Source organism: Lepisosteus oculatus, chromosome 12 (genome assembly GCF_040954835.1).
Source record: "Lepisosteus oculatus isolate fLepOcu1 chromosome 12, fLepOcu1.hap2, whole genome shotgun sequence".
NCBI lineage: Eukaryota > Metazoa > Chordata > Actinopteri > Semionotiformes > Lepisosteidae > Lepisosteus > Lepisosteus oculatus.
In genome coordinates, this window is record NC_090707.1 from 34,344,359 (window position 1) to 34,368,072 (window position 23,714).

General features: G+C 41.6%; 1 protein-coding gene across 4 annotated transcripts in view; it reads right to left on the reverse strand.

Moving 5' to 3' along the window:
- Window positions 1–1,779: 1,779 nt before the first annotated feature.
- The window catches only part of ical1 (islet cell autoantigen 1-like), a 43,007-nt gene continuing 21,072 nt past the window's right edge, over window positions 1,780–23,714 (reverse strand). For 2 of the 4 annotated variants that reach the window (XM_015359375.2, XM_015359374.2), the window contains exons 8-17: window positions 20,958–21,083; window positions 19,886–19,984; window positions 18,204–18,283; window positions 17,107–17,157; window positions 16,381–16,430; window positions 15,753–15,815; window positions 14,774–14,905; window positions 12,117–12,380; window positions 11,580–11,693; window positions 1,780–6,157 (exon numbers count right to left, since the gene is read on the reverse strand). In XM_015359375.2, the coding sequence (XP_015214861.2) occupies window positions 6,042–6,157; window positions 11,580–11,693; window positions 12,117–12,380; window positions 14,774–14,905; window positions 15,753–15,815; window positions 16,381–16,430; window positions 17,107–17,157; window positions 18,204–18,283; window positions 19,886–19,984; window positions 20,958–21,083 (1,095 nt within the window). In that variant the 3' untranslated portion in view covers window positions 1,780–6,041. The remainder of the gene's footprint in view (window positions 6,158–11,579; window positions 11,694–12,116; window positions 12,381–14,773; window positions 14,906–15,752; window positions 15,816–16,380; window positions 16,431–17,106; window positions 17,158–18,203; window positions 18,284–19,885; window positions 19,985–20,957; window positions 21,084–23,714) is intronic. The other 2 variants (XM_006636763.3, XM_015359377.2) reach the window with 2 other exon arrangements.

The following is a 23,714-nucleotide window of genomic DNA, read 5'->3' on the forward strand; positions in this document are numbered from 1 at the left end:
AAGCACAGTGAACAGTAACGGCAGAAGACACTGTCTGGAATCACTGGGGCTTGAGGCAGGGGGCTTGTTTTGTGTGCTAAAACCACTGGAATAAACGAGGACGGTAATATTGTTCACAGTTCATGATAGTAATTGCTCCCATTCAGCCATTTATAAGCATCCAACAGAGAATGGAAGCATTTTAGACCAAAATATACCATGCAAAAATATTTCAATGCCTTTTTTCCTGTCTGCTCCATTTAAAGCCCGATACGTCTTGCGTCACAAAAGAAAGTCAAGCATCTGCAAGGAATCAACACCGAATAAAACAGGCATTCACATCTGAAACCAAAAGAGCTGCTCATTTCAAGGAAATAATAGCAAGTCAAAAACAGTACATTTTTTTTCAGCATCAGAAACATTGCGTTGTATAAAAGGCATCGATGCATCAGACCACTTGCCAGTAAATGTTTTACAAGGTTGGCAGGCACCCCAGCCCTCTGGGAATGTGATGGTAAGAATTAACATCTGCCAGAACAAGGTTTATTTGATTATTAATCAGGAGTGGGAAGGTTATAGCACATTATGGAAGATGCACAAACGAAGAATACTGGAAACATTTTCCATATCTTTCACTTCATCACAGGAGAGATGACCCTAACATAAAAAGAAAGGAATGACTTCTTCGCTCAACGCTTTTACTAGCTGGAAAAAGCAAATTGAGTCTCTAATCTGAGTCTTGGCAATAAACCTTTTTTTTTGCTGAGGAGACAACGTGTAGCACTGCTGTTTTAGGGACGTTTGTTCTACAACCCTTGGGGGCAGAGTGAATTCAGCCTATTTTTACAAGACTTGTGAAAGCAGCAAGAGGCAGTACAGCATTCTCTGCATTTCCAGCAGAAATCTGAGCTGCCGCCCAGCAACCTCAACCCCCCCAGATCAACACGGTTTCACGCAGAGTGGTGACAAGTATGAGCTCACCAAGGCTCGACTAGTGAAACACACTGGCAAGGGAAGAAACAGCGCAAAGATTAGAATATTCAGAATAGTATCACACATAAGACAAAGTAACTGTGTATCTGGTGTTTCCGACAGCCTTTTTATAATTTGATATAAGTTTTAATATAATAACCACTACAGCCAGCAGCCATATCACCCTCACAACTCACAACTGGCAACCCACCGAAGCTCAGCAGGTGTGAGCCTGGCCAGTACCTGGATGGAGACCTCCTGGGAAAAACTAAGGTTGCTGCTGGAAGAGGTGTTATTGGGGGCGCTCACTCAGCGGTCTGTGCGTACTAATGCCCCAGTATAGTGACAGGGACACTATAAAGTAAAAGGGTGCCGTCCTTCGGATGAGACATAAAACCGAGGTCCTGACTCTGTGGTCATTACAAATCCCAGGGCGTTTCCCAAAAAGAGTAGGGGCGTAACCCCGGCGTCCTGGCCAAATTTCCCCCTGGCCTTTACCAATCATGGCCTCCTAATAATCCCCATCTATGAATTGGCTTCATTACTCTGCTCTCCTCCCCACTGATAGCTGATGTGTGGTGAGCGTTCTGGCGCACTATGGCTGCCGTCGCATCGTCCAGGTGGGGCTGCACACTGGTGGTGGTGGAGGGGATCCCCATTACCTGTAAAGCGCTTTGAGTGGAGTGTCCAGAAAAGCGCTATAAAAGTGTAAGCTATTAATTATTATGTGACTAACAATAGAAATAGAGTAAATGATCGGACACAATGCCAGACTATGTCACATATCAGTCCACATCCAACTCAAGAACAAGTACAGAAAAGTTTGAATATGTTAGAATGACTCCCAAACCTTTATTTTTTGTGTACAAAGTTTTAAGATTCAAGCAAACATGTTTTTTTTATCAATACAGGTATAGATTGGAAAAAAATAGTGTTAAGATCAAAAGAATTTGTGATCCTCTTGGAAATACATTCTCGCCCGTGTGAAAAATAAAAACAAAACGAAACATTAGTGATCTCTCCTTCACTAAAAAAAAAAACATGACTGAAAAGATCAATACTGCACATTCATTTGCATTTTTTTTCATTAATCAGAAAAACCCACAACCACACTTCTGAACTCCTAATGCGAGAAAAGAACATACCTGTAGTGTCAACTGAAGCCACACAAAAGATTTGTTGGGAAACAAAGAAGGGAGGATAAAGAGTTAACAGTTAAACATGCTCTTCTCTTCATGGCAGTGAGTGAGTAAAACAGGTTAACCATTTCAAATACATCTACGAGAGGTGAGAAACAGCCCTGCTCTCACAACGTCTCAGATGAGAATCTAGGAACTTGGAGTGATTGTGCTCCAGCAGTCTCCCCAGGGGGAATACAAGCTCCATTGAGAGCAATAACCGTATCGGTCTAAGTGACTGAAAAGTATGTTTGAAAAGCAGAAAGACGGTAGCACTGCAAGGCCGGGGCCTGGGTCTTTCACAAAATGATGCCCGATAACCAAACCAGAAAAAGTTTCCCAAAAAGGAAAAGGGGGCCTCAATTCAAATTGTTTTGAAGAATGAAGATCATTCTGAGGGCTATAAAATGCACATTTACTTCAAATTTAATTAGCTCACTGTGGCGGCAGTGCTCATTGTGATACTAATCAGAACAGGCCAACATCTCAGAGGTCCTATATCCTACTATGCAGAAGTCCCATATGTGCTCTGTTTTGTGCTGAATCCGACTGGTCCCTAGACTCATACATGGAAACTGAATGTGATGTAATTGAGTCTTTCCTTTGATTGAATGTGTTGGAAAAAGACAGATGTGATTTCAAAACCTTTAACGTTACAATAAACGGGATCATGGATAAAAATGATCACTTGAATCCCAGATTCCCCACTGATTTCCTGCATCGCTTTCATTTCTTTGCATTATCAGGGCAAATTTCACAGACAAAACAAGGAACTTTAGCAATATAAAATTGGTTGTACCGTTTCATCATATTGTCTTCTAAAAGGCACATACTGTCAACCTGTATTAAAACTTATGATCTATGGTCTGCTTAGCCATTAATGCAGAATTCATACACAGATTTCATGACAATCTCTGCACCACTGAAACAGTTAGGTGTACAGGACATTCTATAAATGTCCTAACAGTTTCTTTATAAATGCAGGTAACTTAGAACAGCACACATTAAAACACATTTCAAAATAAACACACATAAAAATGCAATGGCCAGTTTGTAACAGCAAGGCAAGTGTTGCTTCCAGATATACTGCAATCACCACTTTTGTTTTCAGCGGTACAATGTAAGAAAACTCCACAGCCTTCGTCTACTGAGATTCTTGAGTCATGAAAGATGCCACTGCTCAAAGCTTTTACTAGCTGGAAAAAGCAGTACTGCAGACATGAAGTGTGCATAGTGGGTGCAGATTTAAGGGTAAAATGGACAATCATTTTCTGTATCTACAGCCAGGACAATTTTGAGGCGAGGAAGTTGCCATTACACTCTTCAGAATTATCCTCTTCGCATGCTTCAAACATTTCTCCTGATGATCATTTTCATTTTTATTCCTACAGCCTCTCTTCAGCAGCAGAATACCTCGTCCCTCCTGACAGATTTTACAGATCAATAGCGTTCAAGTTCTAAACCAGCTTCCCTAAAATAACATTTTAAAGTCCACAACTACTGCCAGGCAGAGTTTGTGAAGCCATTACAGTTCTTTGCAGTGGCAGGAAGACCAGCTACATTTGCTGTTAAATTTTGGTCATATATTCATCATGATTTGAAAGGCCAGACAAATTCTGTCTGTATATGCGGTATGGGTTTATCTTAAACATCTCAGCCTTATCGTCTTATCGAGTTCTAAGCTAGTCTTTGTTTTCTGATTCACTCAAAAATGCTAAGCAATTTATCCAATGTCTATTTTTTTAAGAATTTAAAATCTTTTTAACCCATCCCATTCGATGAAACATTTCTATTTAATGAAAAGGCTGCTTTACACACTGAAAACCAAGTAAACAGTCTTAAATAAAGTCAATGCAACCTTTACACAAGCAGACCAGGTTTGAAACAGTAGGACTGCATGGTCACAGACGATCCAGCAGTGCCAGGCAGTGAGAAAGTAAAGTGCTGGGCATGTGTAAGTGTGCTTTTGGGATGCTGATGTCTTAAGTGGTTCATACAACAGAAGTATTTCTCGTCTGGGACTGTTAGATCTGTAGCACATGGAACATTGGATTCCAAAAGAAACCTCACATCACCACTGCATTCCAGTGGCATCTTCACACAAGCCACTAATTCACACAACATTCCCAAATATACTCCAAACCTTGTTAGCTTCTTCCCTATTATATTCTCAGCCATCTAACCATTGGCAGCCATTTAGAGTTAATAAAATATATTCCCCATTTGCTATATCTTTTTTCTCACTATGAGCCAAAGCTAAAGAAAACAGCAGTTTTTTTTTCCTGTAACGACTACAGTAGAAACCTTGACAATTTCAAGGTAGAAACAAACAGCACAGAAGCTGCTTAAATTTATTTTGTGCGCAATAAATAATAGTCCAGCTTCTGTCTGTTGAAAGGAGGTTTCACTAGTGCTGGCTACTGGATTCTTTGTTAGCAATTTCTCACTATTTGCTCTATCGTTGCTTTATTTAGATATCTCCAGAACTACATAAATAATACAGACTGAAATGTTTTTGGTGCTCTTGTGCTGAAGTATATAACTAAATAAACGATCATAATAATTGTAGCACATATAGTGTACCTATTATTCCTTAGCTGTTTTATTTTACCGAGTATATTGTGTGATCATTTGAAGAGAACTGAAGAAACACCATCCTAATGGTTATCAGCTTTAGCACAGAACACTTTATTTGAGCTGCACTTCAGTTTTAATCATTCAGTGGACAGCCCTGCTGGCTTCCAGTCTCATTGTAGCGAATTCAGAGCCGGGGGAATGTGAAAATGTCATTCATATTAAATACTGTTTTAAAAACCAAAACACAAAAAACAGCATTAAAAACAATATCATTTCCCATTACATCAAGTCCCTTTGACTACAGTAATGCATAAGAACTCAAAAGGTCTATTTCTAGGGTGGACACCTGGTGCCATAATTCCAGAGGACTGCCAGACAGAACAGGGTTTTACTCTCAGCTCTCTGACCACGGGAAATGAAACAATATTGCAATTCAGTCACTTAATCACCCATGTGATTAAACCATGTGTTTTCAGCTAAAGATGAGCTGATCCACTGACACACTGCGTCATCTGATAGACGATACAACACACTGAATTTTTTGGTCTTCTGTTTCAGAGTTTTGCCTGAGCAGAGAGCTTCTTTGCTAACTCCTCTTCAGACTCAGCGACTCCATGTGTGAAAGAAAATAAATCAATTTCTTGAGCTGCAGAGTGCACAAATGGGTCGATTTGATCACTGTGGTTATTTAATCCAGAGATCTGAGCTGTTGTATTTTTACCGTTCCACAGCTTTGATTAAAAGATGCATCGACTTTTTTAGAAATCGACAGATACAGAAAACTGGTCATTCCAGCTTTAACATCAAGCCTGACTTCTTCTGTCAGCAAACCTGTTCCATCTGGTTTACTTTTCAATTAAACTCTGTATCTGCTCAACTCCTTATACAAAAACATACGGAACCAGATCTTTCGGTTTGAAGTTCAGAAAAACCTTAAAAATAATACAAATTTAAGAGTTAATTATGTACTTGTTGATCCAAATGGAGAGATTCTCCGGGGTCATAAACCCTGCAGACTCAAGAATTTGCTTTGTTTTTCTCATTTACGGACGCTAACCTCACGGAGCTGAGTCTCGGCCAAGGAGAGCGAGTCTCTTTCTTTTCACACACGATTTTCTGTGACAACGCTCCTCCCCAGTTTAAAGATGAAAGGTTGTCTTTATAGGCTAAGTTGTATCTTGGGAGAAATCGATAACCCTGTCTTTCTCGCAAGGCGGTCCAGAATTATGAGGCAAGATGACGACCCACGCCCCACAACCCAGCCGAACCTAACCAGTCCGCGGGGGGGCCGGACCCTCGTGTTGGTCACACCGTCCTCTCCCACCGGCGCCCCCTTCAGGCGTTTAACAGCTCGTCGTCCGAGCGGCCGATCGCATCTGGGTTGGCCAGAGGGTCCAGGTCGGCAAACAGGTTGAACCAGGCCGACATGTCCCTGCGGGAGCTTTTGGAGGCTGCAGGGGAGAAGAAGGATGCAGGGGAGTTAGAATGAGGGATGAAACGAGAGCTGTGTGTTAAATCTGCCAGCCCTGCCTGAGACAGGGTATTAATAAGACACTCCATGGACAATAGTGCTTAAAGGAGAACTGCAAAGCTATTTTTATATTTCGGGGGCTAGAAAGAATCGGCATCGATGAGTGCACTACAACACAGCTACACAGTAACCCGGTGCCGGCCAGAGGAGGATAGGCTCCCCTTTTGAGCCTTGGTTCCTCTCAAGGTTTCTTCCTACTTTAATCTGAGGGACTTGTTCCTTGCCACTGTCGCCTTAAGCTTGGTCACTGGGGTGTTCAGGCCCGGAAATCCGCAAAGCTGCTTTGTGACCTTGTCCATTGTAAAAAGCGCTATTCGAATAAAACTGAATTGAATTGAACTTGTAAAACCTTCAAAAGACATCATAAAAGAGACAAGCAGCGCCATGTTCTGCGGATCAGAATGAGGCAACGTGTGGTGGCCTTATTACATTGCAAACAAGCAGGCTTGTGAAAACTTGGCAACAGAAGTATTGCTCTCGACTCTCGAGGCGGCTTTGTCGACAAATTTTACTCGTTAACTCTGTGGGCAGATCACGTTGGAAACTTTCTGTGGTGAAATATCTGCTGCATAACCTGTACTTATCGCTCGTGCATCGCCTCTCATTAGCCAGCACAGTGACTAGTGAGTGGGAAGGGCCTCCTCACATCACAAGGAACTTGCGCTCTTGCCCGTGGAGAGACCAGGGGTTTTGCGACAACATGGCGACTTCCAGTCCTTGCAGAATTTTCACGGTTTTGTGCTTAATTCAAAATTGGTAAATGTATCTATACCGTCAATGAACTTGTCACCACGGTTTAATAATGAGTTTGAGAAATTGGGACTGCAATTCCCCTTTAAATCATGCCTGTGGGTGTTCCACTTTATTTCATCAGAGGTATTACAAAAAAAAAACAGAACTCATTTTGCAAAACCAACATGGAATACAGCATAACGAAAGCAATGTCAGCATTAATATTTTTTCCACTAGTTTATCCCAGGACGTTTATGGACATGGATTCTGCAGATACTGTCATTTGGACACTAGAAGCCAGCTCAGAAGGTCAGCACTCTGCCCGTGTAAACAAAATCCAACATCAAATAAATAAATAAGCAGCAGGCAGAACCCAGGCTTCTCTAGTTACCCAAACAAGCTGGAATTCCAACACAAATTAATGTGGAACGGGGAAAAACTGACAGCTCTAAGAGAGAAAATCACAGCAGGCACAGCGGAACTTTGTATAAATACTACTGGGATGTCAAGATGAAACTTGAAACTACAACAGTCATTACAAGAAGACACATTTTCAATAGGCCAAGAATGTATATTAAAAAAGTCATTTTCTATTTATCCACTGTATCTTTCTGTTGTGACCGATCAGCCCTGACAACTTGGTTCCCGAGATCTGAAACCAAAGCCGTTTCTGGTCTGCCTTCCCCTCGTTCAATAATGGGATTTTTCAAGTTTAGGCTGCATGCAAGCGTGTGAAAGATAACTCCTGCGGCGATGATAAATATTTCAAATCCTCACAGTGGGCGTCTCCCATTTCCAAAGAAGCTGATACCATAACCCAGAGCATGGGGTCAAAAGTAAAGGAGCCTGCGTTGCTCAATGATGTCAAGCCCTTTTAAAACTGAAATGGGTGACCTGAGTCCCCTCCAGAGAATGCTGTCTAATGGCCTTCTTCGGCTTTTTTCATAAAGGCTTAATTCCCCACAGAGTTGAGCTCACGCCATTCAGTGCTTCAGACATACCTATCTCTCATCTTTCACTCATTCATCACGAGACAAATTCGATTCTGGTTGGTTTTCGCTAAGAGGCAAGCGAGTTCGAAAATGTGCCTTGGAACTATCAAAGTGACAGAGGGTTTATTCCTGGACGGATTAGGGACAGGTTCGTCTGCGTGTGTGATAAGGCTGCAATCACTGTGAAAGTGTTTGCGCTCCACGCCTGATCTTTCTCTCTCAGATCCACCTGCTGTGGAATTCAATAGTTGTGAAGGCACCCCACTCCCAGTTAGTTCATCTGCGAGAGCTTCTTAAATACCAGCTGTAGAGTCTTGGCTCCCTCGTGAGTCTCTTTCCTGCTTAATTGGCAGATTTTTTTCATGTTTTCAGAATTGGCAGCATTTTCCAACCGCCTTCTGTTTTAAAAATACGAGAAGCACAATACTACTAACAGCTGGTGTCTTTAGAATTAGACTGCTGATAGCTGTTATAAACAAAAACGAACAATGGTTCTAATGGTTCCCAGAACAAAAACTGGTAAAAAAAAAGGTTCTTCACAGAAATTGGATATGAAATTAATAACATTACGGGAAACTGCAACTGGTAGCAATCAAAGTACTCCTAAAGCTTTCCAGGGCTTTCAAAGCTCCTGCCTCACTGTGTCAATGTAAAATCAGAAAGATTACGCAATTCGTAAAGGAATTCTTAAAGTAATCCAAATGTTTTCTTAAAATACCTTAAGAATAGGTCATAAACACAAAGTAGAAAATTGGGCTTGTAAAAAAATGAAAGATCTGAATCCTACCCCTTCTATTCAAATGTACAGTATTCAGTGCTGTAGCTGAGGAGGGCCCTGTACTTCCACGAGCTGTTTCAGGCTTGAATATCTAAAGTGCCACCTACTGATGACTCTGTAAAGCAGTTACTTAGAAACCTAAAGAAACAAAGTTCAGAAAACAGCTGACTGATCCGTGTGGGAATGCTTTGGGACAATAATAAGCTTAAATGCTTCATCATGAAGTGCCAGGCTGTAAAAACAGCAAGTATGTGAGAGCAGTGTGGGTCCACAGCGAGGCCTGTGTGTTTTACACAAGGGCTCCAAACAGGGCCGAGAAGCCATGGGGAAATAATGATCACCAAGAGGGCCGACACAAAGGAGTTCACCGTCATCAGATAAAGCGACCTTTCTGCATGTCGTCCTGCCATTAATACCTGGTAAACAGAAATCTTTCGATCTTTGACCTATACTTATATACGTTACTGAGCTCATTTTTTCCTATAAAACAGAAAACTGGAATTTTCTCAGCAACGGAACTTAAGTTTTCTTCCTGCAGTTCGGATACTGGATGGCAGCTACTTATCCTGAGGACTCTGCGTGGATGTCCCAGGCACAGATTGATGGCCATGGAGGAAATGCAAGGGGACAGAGGGGGGGAGGGAACGAGAGGAAAGATGTCTGAGTCCGTGCAGTCATGCAAACCAGCTGGCGGCAGACAGAGAGCCCTGCGTTGCGGCTGAATCAACAGCCCTCCGCCTGAATCTTGGGGCTTTTGTGAACGCGGCGCAAACGCTTTCACACGAAGAGTGGGCATCGCCCTTGTCCAAACCCAGTCATTCCCAGCTCCCCCTCATGAAAGGGCTCCAGCCATAACAAACCCAGAAATCATTTCTCACTCCTGTTACACAACATGACAAAAAGGAGAACTCTGTTTCGGGCCTCGAGTTCACAAAGGAATCAGCGGTTATTTCAAATTATAGCAAATACCGTTTATTTCCGAACCACTACATCCAAATCGGGGTGGTAGGGGGGAGCCGGGGTCTCTCCCAGCAAGCAATGGGCACAACGTTCATGTGGTCATTTTCTATGAATCATGTGATGAGTGGGAAACAGTCAAGACAATTCAAAATTCAGTGAGCGACAAACACATAAGGCCAAGACTCACAAACTAATGTTTACAGGCTATGTACAGTTGGAGTGAGTTCCAGAGCTTCTACGCCCTCCGTCCAATCAATTACCCACGCAGACGAAACCTAATACAGTCAAAACTGGACAAAAATCATCACATGACGAGCTGAGGAAATACAGCTCAGCACAACCAGTCTGTCCCCAAACAGCCTTTAGTGCCTATACAAAAAAACATTTACGTATAAGCAAATCTTTGTGGATTTAAAATGGGACAAATAGTTCCTCGACCATAATGAAAATAAATCTCCTTTCCCTAAATTTAAGCCAAGCACATTATAGGTTTTGGTTTGTCAATAAGACTGGTCAGTCTGCCCAGAGCTGTGAAGGCACTACGAAGCTGTTTCATCCTCCCTGCTAATAATTCAGATTACACCAGGTATCCTTTATTAAAGGGCAGGGTCAAAATAAACTGTGAATACAGTGCAAATGCATGAGTGTACTGTATATCACCTCAAATGCATGAACATATACGTTACCACCTGTTCACACATTCTATTGCTCTCTGTGGATCCCTTCAGAATCAAGTTAAAAATGCTGCTGCTCACCAGTAAGTAAGCTAGATGCAATATGCCAAGGGTAGGAGAATTACTGGTGTCTAAAAAGCAAAAGCTAGCGATGCAGTGGTTAGTATGGCTTCATTGTAGTACTGAGGTCCTCAGTCCAGTTCCTGGTAAGTTTGTGTGTTGGTGTGAGTAAGTCTACTGGGTGCTCTGGTTCCCTCCCAAAGTTCAAAGATATACAGGCAGGTAAACTGGCTTCTGGGAAAACTGGCCCTGGTGTATGTGTGTGTGTGTGCCCTGTGATGGACAGGTGTCCCATCCAAGGTGAACCCTGCCTTGCGCCTGTTGCTTGCTCATCGGATGAACCGGTTAGAAAGTGGATGGATGAAGAAACCTCTGGTTGAACTACTAAAAAGAATCAGGAAATAATGATCCAACCTACTACTTCTCCCACTTAAAAAAAGTGGGACAATCAGTAAAGGGTGGCCTCAGGCTGGCCCTAACAGTCCACTCTTTCCTGGTTTGAGTCTGGGACGTGCCATCAGCTGAGCGTTAAAGCAGGGCCGGATTTTGGTGTCCCTAGGCCCTAGGCACTTTCACTCCGAAATGTGCAAAAAGAGGGATAAACGCCAGTTGAATTACGGCGATTGACAAGATGCACTTTAAACTATTCTAATGCTAAACCACGTGATTGATGGAGGGAGTCGAGCCACCATCACTTCGATAATTGATGTGAGGTGGTGATCTTGACTGAAATGATCACTGTAGCCCTCACTTAATAACCTCATTTTACTCTAAAAAACAGTTTCTCTTACCATACTACATCAAGCCTTTATAGCCTAAAAGCATATGACAAAAGAACACTTTAAAACAAAAAAAAAGTGTTAGGATCCAAAATGTGTTAACTCGTTTAGTTTGGACAATTTGTCATTGTTACCGTCTACTACTCAGCTGTTTGCAGAAAATTCTAAAGATGAGAAAATGCATGATTTTGATATCTTTACTGCCAAGAACTTTTACAAAAACCTGAAGAGGAAGGATACTGTGGGTTTGCTATTGTCTGCTGATGTGTACCTGCCAACCTTGCAATACTGAATTGTACTGAATACTGAATTGTACTACATCATACCAAACAAGACACAGCTTCTTCCCGGCACCAAGTGCACTCACCCTTGCTTGTCATCTTTGGGGCATTCGGAGGAGGCGTGGGTGGGCTAACCGGCTGAGAGGGAGCCTGAGGAGTTTGCAATGGCTGAGCCTGGAACATGGGAGGTGTGGCCCATCCTGAGACACAAGACAACATGAGGCAAACCTTAATGAAGGCGATTCAGACGCAGAAGGCATGAAACCAAAACGAACACACTCTCCCAGTTGCATGTGGACAAAAAATGGAAACACCTATTCAAAAATAATTAATAAGCATCATCCAGTTGGGGACTACACATTGGTGGCAGTAGTGGGATTCCCCATTACCTGTAAAGCACTTTGAATGGAGATTCCAGAAAAGAACTATATAAGTGTAAGGAATTATTATTATACTAATAGGGTGTTAGGCCACCACGTGCGGGCATTACAGCCTTTATGAGTCGATCGGTGTCTGGAACTCTGCAGGGATGAGGCACTATCTCTTCTACAAGAAGGCAAACACAGTTCCAATATGTCCCAAATCATTAGGCGGTGAAGTGCTCATTTCCAGGCACCACTGACCTGTGGAGCTGAAGCTGCGATCAAGGAGCTGGGAGGGTAAGAAGCCAGTGGGGCTCGAGGGCTGATCGGGTGACAGGGCCGCTGTGGGGCCCGGGAGTGGGGCAGAGGCCGTGCTGGCCTCAAAGTTGCCAAAGGCATCGTGCCACTCTCTGTTGAACTCCTCATTCCCAGCAGGCCCTGGGCTCAACAGGTCCTTCAGAAAGGACAGGTCGCTCCGTTCCGCATCCTCTCCTTCAGGCAGGTCTGCCAACAGGTCCTTCGGAACTGGAGAGAAACAAAACGAGTTTTGGGACACCGGTCTTTCACGAAAAACACGCAAGTCTCTCAACGGGTAGAAATGGTAATGGTTTGATCGTTTTTAGGTTTTACTATAAGCAGGATCTTGTGCGTAAGTCAACACCTGGTCCAGAATGTTCTAGAGATGCAATCTTCCTAATGGCTTGAAATGAAATGGATGAAACTGTTATCCAATGGCAGTTTTAATTTTCCTTGTATTTTTAACACAAACTGCATTCACCATGCTCATCTTCATTTGTGACTTTATATAGTTGAGGGGTGAAATTGGTATATTTTAGTTTAGATAGAATAAGACCTTAAAATTGCTGCCTGCTTTAAACAGCAATAAGATCTTCATACACTTTCTAAAAGAGTGGGTATAACAACAGCCTGATCTCCTAAAGAATGTGTCTAAAGTAAAGACAGAAAACATTGTGAGGAGACGTCAGGTTCAGGTACGAACTACATTCTGGCCTGAGCTCCATTTCCCAGAAAGCAATGGGGACTGTCCTGCCACACTCAGTCACCTGACCAATGGGAGAAGACAACTGGTCAGGTGATGACTTGAAAACCAGTAAGGCGAGGCCTCAAAGAAGAAAACCAGAGAGATACAGTAGAGCGAGGGAGAGAGGTCAGTCAGTGTGAGGCAGCTTTTTTTCAGAGAAACGTGTGGTTTTCATTGTGAATGTTTTGAAGCCAGCACGCAGCTTAGCTGCCTGGTGTGTTATTAGAGAGGAACACAGGAAGACGTTAAGCTAGGAGCTTAAAGAAGTGCTAGGCTTTTATGTTTGTAGTTTTGTATTTTCTCACACTGTAAACTAATAAATAGCACTGGTTTTTTACCATACAGCTGTGTTTATGTCTGTTTTCCTGCCTATTAAAAAACTGGTAACAGCACTCACCAACCACTAGATGTGCCTCACCATCTAGCCCCTATTACCTATCGTGGGTATCCTGGTTACCACACAGAAAAGTGGTAAAGATATACAGTGAAACAACACTTTTCTTCCCATTGTTGGAATGTGTTCTAAAACTGATGCTGACAAATTTTCAAGAGTGCCTGACAAGCCTAAAACCAGCAGCTGTATCACCCTGCAACTCAACTGCCAACCCACCGAAGCTCAGCAGGTGTGAGCCTGGCCAGTACCTGGATGGGAGACTCCTGGGAAAAACTAAGGTTGCTGCTGGAAGAGGTGTTATTGGGGGCAGCAGGAGGCGCTCACCCTGCGGTCCATGTGGGTCCTAATGCCCCAGTATAGTGATGGGGACACTATACTGTAAACAGGCGCCGTCCTTCGGATGAGACGTAAAACCGAGGTCCTGACTGTGGTCATTAAAAATCCCAGGGCGCTTCTCGAAAAGAGTAGGGGTGTAACCCCGGTGTCCTGGCCAGATTTCCAATCGGCCCTTACCAATCATGGCCTCCTAATAATCCCCCTCTATGAATTGGCTTCATTACTCTGCTCTCCTCCCCACTGAGAGCTGGTGTGTGGGTGAGCGTTCTGGCGCACTATGGCTGCCGTCGCATCATCCAGGTGGACGCTGCACATTGGTGGTGGTGGAGGGGAGTCCCCATTACCTGTAAAGCGCTTTGAGTGGAGTGTCCAGAAAGGCGCTATATAAGTGTAAGCAATTATTATTATTACATATTTTAAAACCGTAATACTGAAACGTTTTTAAAATATCTTAAAATAAAGAAAATGTACTTTTCCCCCCCGTAACAAACACTTATTAAAAGCCTCTGCATCTATGTTTTGCTATTTACCTGGAATTCAAGTACTTTCATACTACACACTTTTTACTTAGTGGTTTGGAATTTCACACACGATCACTTTACAACACTGGAAAAATCTGAATCCCAGTAGAATTCAGTATAGTATGTTTACAGTTTTCAGATTACATTATCAAATTATCACCTTTAATGTGAAAGGTGTTCTGGTATTCGATATATGCTGTGGCCCAAAGCTATGAACAGCATTTGTAACACCGTCATTTTTACAGTCAGTGAAATTCTGGCAATTTCAGAAAGATCCTCCATTAAAGATCTCAAGAGATGAGCTAGAAAACACTCAAGAAGTCCTGTTCTGGAAGACACTCAGGCCAAAGCCGGTGAAGTGCCTTGTCGGTAATAAAAAGAACTTCAATGTCAATATTGAAGGGATTTCTGGGAAGCAGATGAAATATTTGTAGCGCAGATGTGATGACGTAGGAACAACAGGTGAGAAGTCAAGATGAGAGTCTCTATAAGATGTACAGTAAGCAGGCTCGAAAATGCTACAATAAAAATTCTAAAGAGGAAAGCAGGAATTCCCTCTGGTAGGGTAGAAGATGTTTCACTTAGTGCCCACCACCAGAATAAGAGAACCAATGGCCTTCTTTACCCATGTCACAGAACTGTGTGACCGGACTCCAGGGGGCTGTGGGGCTGGAGGGGGTGTTGAGGGTGTCGAGAATCATTAGCAGGTCGTCATCAGCAGCCTCTGTGAGTGTCTTCGCCGTGTCGCTCGGTCTACCTGTTAGTTCACATGATCGATAAGCCAGGCTCGGCAGCTCTTAACAACAGGGGTTTGCTGGCAATCAGTCCCTTCGTGTTAGGACGTCGGGTGTTACTTAAAACAGAAAGCGCCCATCTCTTATCAGTAGCCTACTTATCCTGGTGAGGATCATTGCAGGCCCGAGAGCACGCGACTGCTCTCCCCCGAACAGCACAGAGATCCACCGCAGCAATGTGAATGATGGGAAAATTTAGAAGCGTCAGTCTAACCCAGTCAGCATGTCTTCGGTTGCTGGTTGAAGAAACCAGAACTCCTGGCTGAAAAGCTCCCGAGAACATTAGACATAATCAAACCCTAGGCCAATTAAGAAAATTAAAAAGCACCTTCTGGCAATGAAAATTAGGTTTTTGCGTCTCAAGATTATTAGCTCTACAATATACAATAAGGTGACGCAGGCAATGAGAAGAATTTAATACAGGTACAAAATACGGCTACTTTTCTGCTCTGTCTAGGTCAAGAAATTGCCTGAAAAAAACATAGAAATGAATTATATTTGGATTATCATGCCTTTGTATCGAAAAAACAACTGAAAATTCAGTAGCTCCTGTGTACTGTGTTTTGACAGCAAACCCCCCAGAAGTTGTGGGCTTAAGTCTTCCTTTTTGTTCTGGAATTAGATGCATGAAAAGTGTATATGCTACTTGCGTTGACAGAGAGGAAAAGACCACTAACCTCTCTTTCTGTATATTTCACGCAATATCACAGATGCAAATTGACTAGTTCCATTTTTGTTTCCATTATGCGTGTGAATGCAAAGCAAGCAAATCTGTACTTAGTGAGAAAGAACCTGTCACTCTTTGCTTACCAGAGTTCAAGCTGGCACACAAAGAGCTGTCTGTATCCTTGCTTTGTCCATCAGCACTTTGGGCTAAAACCAAAAGACAAATTATTTTAAAAATTATTTTGTCTTCTGTTCTTTTTGGAAACCAATGAAACCAGTTTACCAGCTTGTCAATTTTAAAAGCCATAATTTTAAGGACTAAAGTAATTTCCTGTGAGGAAAAGCATAAAAAATACTTTAAATGGCAGGTAAAAGTACATTCTAAAACTAATATTTTTGCCTTTGCTTTCATTTAACATTACAATCCTTAATGTAAAACACCTATAAAACTCTCTAGCTTACTATAGTGTATCCAATTGTTCTTTTCCACAAAAAAGAGCTGCAGTGTACAGTAATTATGATTAAACATTATGGTTAATAACTTTAAAAAAAACATTCAATACCCAGAAAGTCACACACGTTTTGCTTTACTGGGATTTAGTGAAGAGGCGATGACTTCTAACTGCGATTTCAAAGAAAGAATATTCTTGTAAGACAAACAAAACACAGATACAGAAAACATGAAACACAAAAATGATGTAATATGATTTCTGAGGAAAAAGTATTTCAGGTCCAGGGAAAGGGGACACCGACACCTTATTTTTGCACATACCTGTTTCTGAATCAGCTCCTACAGGCTTCTCTTCATCCAGCAAAATCAATCTAAAACGCATGATTACCACAAACGTTACAGGACAGTCAGATTTTTGGCTTAATGTGTTTTCTGCAATTTGTAGAATTCCTAAATGACCCAGGAATCCACACACTACTGCCTAATCCACCGAAAAGTGTCATTTTTTTGCATGAACCAAACAGAATGTTTCCCTAAAAATGGTTAATTGTGAGACTTTCCTAAACTTACTAAATAAGAAGGTGATTTTCCAATGTGGAAACTGTCACATTGTTTTACCACTTGAGAAAATCAACAAATTCGTGCTCTTTGAATTCAAGAAGGTAATTATCACATCTCAGAAACACTGATCTAGACGTCTGCAACTATGAAGCTTCTGCGACCATCCCCGATTAGACTTAACAGTTGATTAATGTTTTAAATTAATCAAACTTATTTTAAAAAATAAAATTCAAAGGAATGAAAGACAAATTATTTATCTGTGCCCTTATTTTTTTTTTTGCTCAGCCTCTAAGTCCTCCTCATTCTCATTCTTTGGCTCCAGGACCGACTTATTTTAATGAGGGTTTCACTAAAACCCAAGCCTATTCAGTTTGTACATGAACTTATTAATTGCACATTACACGACTTAAAAGCAATGATCAGCACATTTCCAATAAGCAAGTAATGGTCAGTAATGGGACAGCAAGTAATGGTATAGTTACTTACGTTTGATTAAAGAGGGCTCTTAAATGAGCATGGTTTTTGATGAAAACAAAACTGGAAGATGACGCAAAAAGAAAAGCAAAGAAAGGATGAGGAAATTGCAGCAGAGAAGCAATTGTAATTATAGGAAATGGGTTAAACGCACGCAGGTCAAATAATGAAAGCGAACTAAAATTAAAGGCTGCCCTACACTAGCTGCAATGTCTGACATCGGTCTGCAACTCCTTCTTAAACTAAATGACAGTAATATATTGGAATTTAAATATAATTTCATTCATTCAACACTGTATATTTATTGAAGGTGGTGTTTGATTACAAAGCCTGGTTGGGAAAGTTGCAGGGCTCGTTTTATCGCTATGATCGACAGCGGAATAGAATATACTTCTGAGTTGCAGCTAGTGTAGATTACCGGCTGTGTAGAAAAGTATGCTACGTGGGTGGAATGCGCATGTGACAGAAGCACTGCAGATCCGGCTTAGAGCAGAAGTACCATGCGGTTTGACCAGAAAGCAGATGATTCATAATGCGAAGCTTTAGTAAGAACAGCATGGAACTAAAACAGAGGCCAGGTCACGACATCTTAACCAAACAATTATTTTCTTGATACATTCTTATGTTAGGATCCTAGCCAGGGCTAGAATATCAATCTCCCAATGGTCATTTTTAGCTGAAACTTTTAAAATAATGGTTGGACTTTTTCCTTGTGTTAACCCCATGTTCCCCTATAGGCAAAGCCTTCAAATAAAGAGCGTACTCATTTAGTTTTACAATGCAGGTACATAAATCTCTGCAATTGTGGCTACATACTGGCAAATATATGGTAGAAATGTATAGGCAACAAGGTTATTTCTGTTAAAATTATCATTAGGTTTTAAGAGACACTATCATTGATTCAAACCAAATCAGTTCTCGTTGTCAGTTTAATCTTCCCTAAATACTTTGAATGGAAGAGGTGACTTCATACCACAACCATAAAAATAACTATGTCTGTGCAGCATTTCAGTGACTCAAGACTCCCTGTTAGGCTTCAAAGAAAGAAATAAACCTCACTTTAAACAATGTCCCTATTCCTGTACTGTCACCCTATGGGTTTTCCTTACTTGTCCACGTCATCTTGTATGTTCTCCATTTTTTCCTTTTCTGGATCATTCGCGAGCATTTCCAGTGGGTCCCGCAGATCCTGTTTATGGACAGAAAGAGAAAAGACGCTGTGATGTCACAAGGGGTGCTGTCAACAACAGGTGGTATTATAAGAAATCTTAGACTTCACTGGTCGTTTTAACCACACCAAGATGGCAGAATGGGAGATCCGTGACGCAAAACGCCCAGAGGACGATGCACTCCAATCAAGGCACGGGTGTGCTACCTTCCCTAGGCGATGTAAGTTCAGCCCCAAGAGAGAGATGTTGTTCTTGTCTTACAACAAGGGAACAAAAGTCCATAACTGCTTCACTTCAACGCCAGCTGCTTATGAGTACAAACCTAAAAGCTGTTCTAATTAATCAAGTAGAACTAAGTGCACCATGGCCAAATACAAATTGTATGAAGAAATAGGACGAGGGAAAAAAAACTCCTAATGTAAGAAACTCAAAGTAGAGGATTCAAATAAAAGATGCACAGCCTCAAGTTGTAACCGTACTTCGAGAGAGAGAGAACAAAAAGAGAGCAAGACGAGGCTGTAGTAAAAGGAATAGCTATGAGTTCAAAAAGTGCTGCTTTCCTTTATTTTATGGGATGTGAAGAGCAAAAGGACAAAAAGTAAAAGAAACAAGGGCTCAGACGAATACAGCCAGACGCTGTTGGTTTTTGTTTTTTTCTTTTGAAAGAGCTTTAAAAGACGATGGCGACAAGTCTTTTCCTTTTTTTTGTGTTTTTCCACCAGGGGCAGCTTTTGCTACTCCAGTGTATTGAAATTCTCTAGTCTTCATAGAAATAATTCTCCCAGTTGACTTTTTGCTTATGGAATGTCATTTCATAAGGTGTGATAAACATGTTGCATTAACGGTCTGAAAGTTGTGAGAGTGTCTTGAAGGCACTGTCTACATTCCAGCCCTGCACCCCCCTGCAGCATCACAACGTTTAAAAATACTTGGAGGGTAATACTAATTACCTCTGGCATTGTTCACAAGAACATTTTTTTTAGCTTGTGGGTGTTCAATGCAACATGAACCTTGCTTTGCTTTTGTTCATCATTTGTGGCATTAATACTCATGCAATCAAACCCCCAGCTTGTGGATGTAGATATCAGAGACTACAATGAACAGAACTGCTGCGCGGCTCAGTAAGAAGACAGGTTAAACCCAAGAGTCAGGACTCTGCTGGCTGGAATCTTTTTTTTTATTAGTCATTTTTTTTTATTAGTTTTTGTTTATTAGTCAGGATTTCTCAGGCGGTGGTGCACACTGTTGTGTGAGCTCGTCTAAGCCAGAGAATCACTGGCTTCCCGCTTAATGGCTAATTCTCTGACTTGCCTGGACCATGGTCTTGCAGAGCACTGTAGCCCATGAGAACTATATCGCTGCCTGTGCCGATGTGCCAATCTGCTGTGGGCACTGAGGGACTCACTGTGGAAAACTTTCATGGGCCTTTGATCCCGCACGTTTCTGAGAAGGGCAAGAACAGTCCTCATCCTGGGCTGGTATGACCGTTAGAGGATAAGCTGAAGTAAATTTAGACCTGGCAACGCACAATTGGGAGGATCCAAAAAGATGAAACAATGGGCAATTCCAGACTTTTTGATACAAAAGGAAAATGAAAGAGAAAAATCAATATATACACTTACCTTTAGTGTAGTAAATTCATAAGGAATGTAGCCTTTAAATGCTTCATGTATCTCTGACATCATTTGAGCTGTTCTTTCCCAAAAGTGAAGCTGTATGGTCTGCGAGGGAAACAAAACTTTTAGTTTGACATAAGTCAATTTAGCTACTACACATATCATTCTTCTCAAATTGTACTTTTTAAGGAAATCTTACTCTGTTTTAAGGAATTGGATGGTGATGGGGTTTGAAAGGCACCTGCTATTTCAAAGGAAATATTACAGTGGAGCATTTTAAGTCAGTGAATGAACACAACATGGTGCCCTTCACCGGTAGTTGTTTAACTCAAATTCATTCTATCTTTGTTTGAAAACTAATTATAATTCAGATGAATTAATCTGATCAATAAGCCTCACAAATTTAGAATTTCAGATAGATTTCTTTTCCCCCCACCAAAAAACACCCTTGTTTTCAAAAATATGAATGAATGTTACCCTTAACATTTGTGCTTCATGTTGCATTATGATTATCCTGGATTAGTCACACAGTGTGCCATATGGGCCTATAGCCTGCAGGTTCCAATCATTGATCTATTTTAAGTATTGATAGCTATACTGGAGTGAAAACAAAGAGCCCCAGCAGCTCGCCAAGCCTTGGACCCAGGGGTTCAGCAGACGACTGTGGGCTGATCGGATTGAATCACCATGTCTCCAGTTAGAGACTCCTACAAAACATACGGCACTCAAACTTGACGTATTTAACTCCTTAAGCGGCAGTTGAAACTAGACTTCAGTTACCGTTAAAAAAACAACGAGAAATATCATTTTAAGTGAGGTCTGTTTGTGAAACTGCTTGGGATTTTGTACTTTGAACTTCTGGACCCCGAATTTGAGAGGGGCCGAGTTGCCAAAAGTCTAAAAATAGTTCGAGGAGCTGTAATTCTGCCGTTCTTTCAGGTTATTAGGAAGTTCCGACCGTTCTGCCAAACATCTTTTAATCGTGGAAGACATTATGTTCTGTAGCGTAAAGCAGCGTAATGTTTCACATGACATGCAGTTCACATAAGTGTATGGAAATGCAGCAACGTGAATATACCTGGTAATTGCCAAGGGAATGTGACAGCATGTTGCAGCGACTGGCCCCCAGAATGTCTACTTTCTGACACACATCATTCTTCAGTTTATCAAACTGGGTCTTAGTGTTTCTCACTTGGGCTTGGACCTGTGGACAGGAAAACAGGTGTATAATCACTTTGGATCAGAGCATTTCAGTTTACTGCCTTGTGCGACATCCAAACAAATATCAAATCAATGCAGGGGATTTCTTCAAGATCAACAACAATGCAAGAATCCAGGGACATGGAACGCTTGGTCTATTAAGCAACTAGCAACCAAAAAAGCAAGATGAATAAAATGGATTCCTCTCATTTCACACTGTTTTTTTCTGCTTTACCTAAAAACCAATAGAGGGTGAACTGAAAAAAAAAATGAAACTGTGTTAGCCATTACCATAGTCTCCACCTCTCTGTTTTAACGTGAAAACAGCATTTTAACACATATCTGTGGATTAAAGAGAACAGAGCAGTATAAGAGCTCCTCTTCTTATTATTTTATGTACCATCTGGGCCAGCAGAGGAATCATAACTCTCAAGAAGGCAGGCTAGCACTTCAAGTCCATCTTGATCATGCCAAAAATCAGGAGAAAAAAGAAGGGGGATCACACCCGCTTAAAGAAAATGTAGTACTTTGTGGAGAATCTAGAGAATTTATTTGAACTCCCTCAGCTAGGTATTGGGCTATTCTATACAGCAGCAAGGTTTGGTCCACATAGTACAGCACCTCGTAATGATGAAAGACAGATGAAAGTCAGCACAGCTGGCAAAGTTAAGGAAGCACAATTACAATCACGTTTCCTAATTCCTAATCACAATTATTTGATAATAAGATCAAATGTCTTTGTATGCCAGAAACGCCTGTTGATATACTGTAATGTTTGAAATTCTCTGAGACTTTTCAATTAAGAAGTGCCTGAGAGGCTTGTGATCTTTCAGTACCAGTGTTAGAAAGCAACAGAAAAGAAAGACCTGAAATATACCGAAGTGAATATCTCGGAGAACCAAAGTGACAGTAGGACCAGTTTTACTGAGCCACCACATTCGATCCGGAAGCTGCGTTCCCAGTCTTTACGCATAATTCAAAGCCTTTGCATGTCTTAATAGTGCTCAGAAAATACAGAAATCAAACCAGGTCTTCAAGAGATATCACACTGCAGGAAGACGTGTCTGGAAGACAATCAGCCATACTAATCAGTAGATCACAAAAAAGATAACTGCCAAATTCATACAAGGGTTAAAAACAGGATGTAAGTCAGGGTTTTCTAATTTACAGGCGAATAGCAGATAACGGTAGCGGACATTAACATTCAGGGTACAAATCCACAGACCCCTTCCTCCCTAGCAATTCGGAGTAATTTGCTCCAGACCGGGGTTATCAGAGTAATTGGACCTGGCAAGTGTACGGCATAGCAGGTGGTGGAGGGCGAGCATAGAGGCCACTTCAGACAAGCATTGTTCAGAGCAGCAGACAGATTAGTACACTGCACATGAAGCACGTCTGGATGCTTCCAAAAGTCCACAGCCTGGAGAAACTCAGATGAGAGCACCGTGCGTGGGTGATCTTATCCCAGGCTAAGGGAAAACTTCTTGAAAAAACAAGAACGTCTGAAACAGGGTCAACAGTGCAAATCTTGCGCCTTTAAATCATTTTTGTTTCGCATCTCTAGGGGTATAAGAGCCAAAGACTGTATACTGTACGTGCGTGTCTCTTACTGTTGCGAACTGGCATCGTTAAATGAGTTGCTTAGTCCGTTTTGGTTTTTGTGTTTGAAGCTTTTACAAGGAAAAAAGGAGAAAATTAACTAAATTGCTGGCTCAAGTCACAACAACATTAAAAGCGCTGAAGGAATCCCAGCAGCACTCCAAGCTAAACTGTGAAACTCTGTTGGGTGACACTTAGCAACACTGGAAGGAGCCCCAGCAACGATGATTTAACAGGCTATTTTTTTCTTTTCCTTTCCAACTGAAATGGAAAAAGTCGAAATATGAGCAAGTGATATTCATGGGATTTTAATTCCTAACCTGTTTTTTGACAAAGGTAAAAAAACTCGTATTTTTTAACCTTATTCTTTCGTGCACAGTCCTCTCACCCACCTGACCTGCATCACTCTTGTTTGTGTTGTCTGCTGAGGGAATCTGGTAATACTAACTCCCTTTATCATTTTATTACACTGGGAGTAGGATGTATTCACATATTTTTACTGTAATAAACCCTTTAGTCCACAGTTGTGCATAGATAATAAGCTTTAGGAGGTCCTAAACTACAAACACAACACATTCCATGAAATCCGTGGGGTTTTTCCAACAGAAGAGGATCTTTAAACCCAAACCAGGAGAAGAAGTGTAGCCCTAAGTCTTCCAAATTAATTCAGGTTAAAGATGGATTGTGGTGAAGGTACAGATAGGTTTCCACATGGGTCATCCTGGCTGTGGTGTCGGTTGTTGAGGTGCTTTGTAGTAAAATGTTTCCTTGGCTATAAAGAAATAAGCATCACAGGTGTGAATGACTGTATTTCAGCTAAGCTGTCTCTACCTTTGAGAGCGTGCTTTCAAACTCGCATTTGATAAAATGTTACAGATTCAGAATGTGCACCTGTTCGTCCATAATGGAGCCTTTTTGCTTGTGGCGCACACAAAAAAACAGCCATGCCCAGAGTTTTGCTGCTTTGAACTTCAGTTTAAACTAGAACACACAGAAAGCTAACAATCAACCGTATCTGCAGCTGTTTCCCCATGTT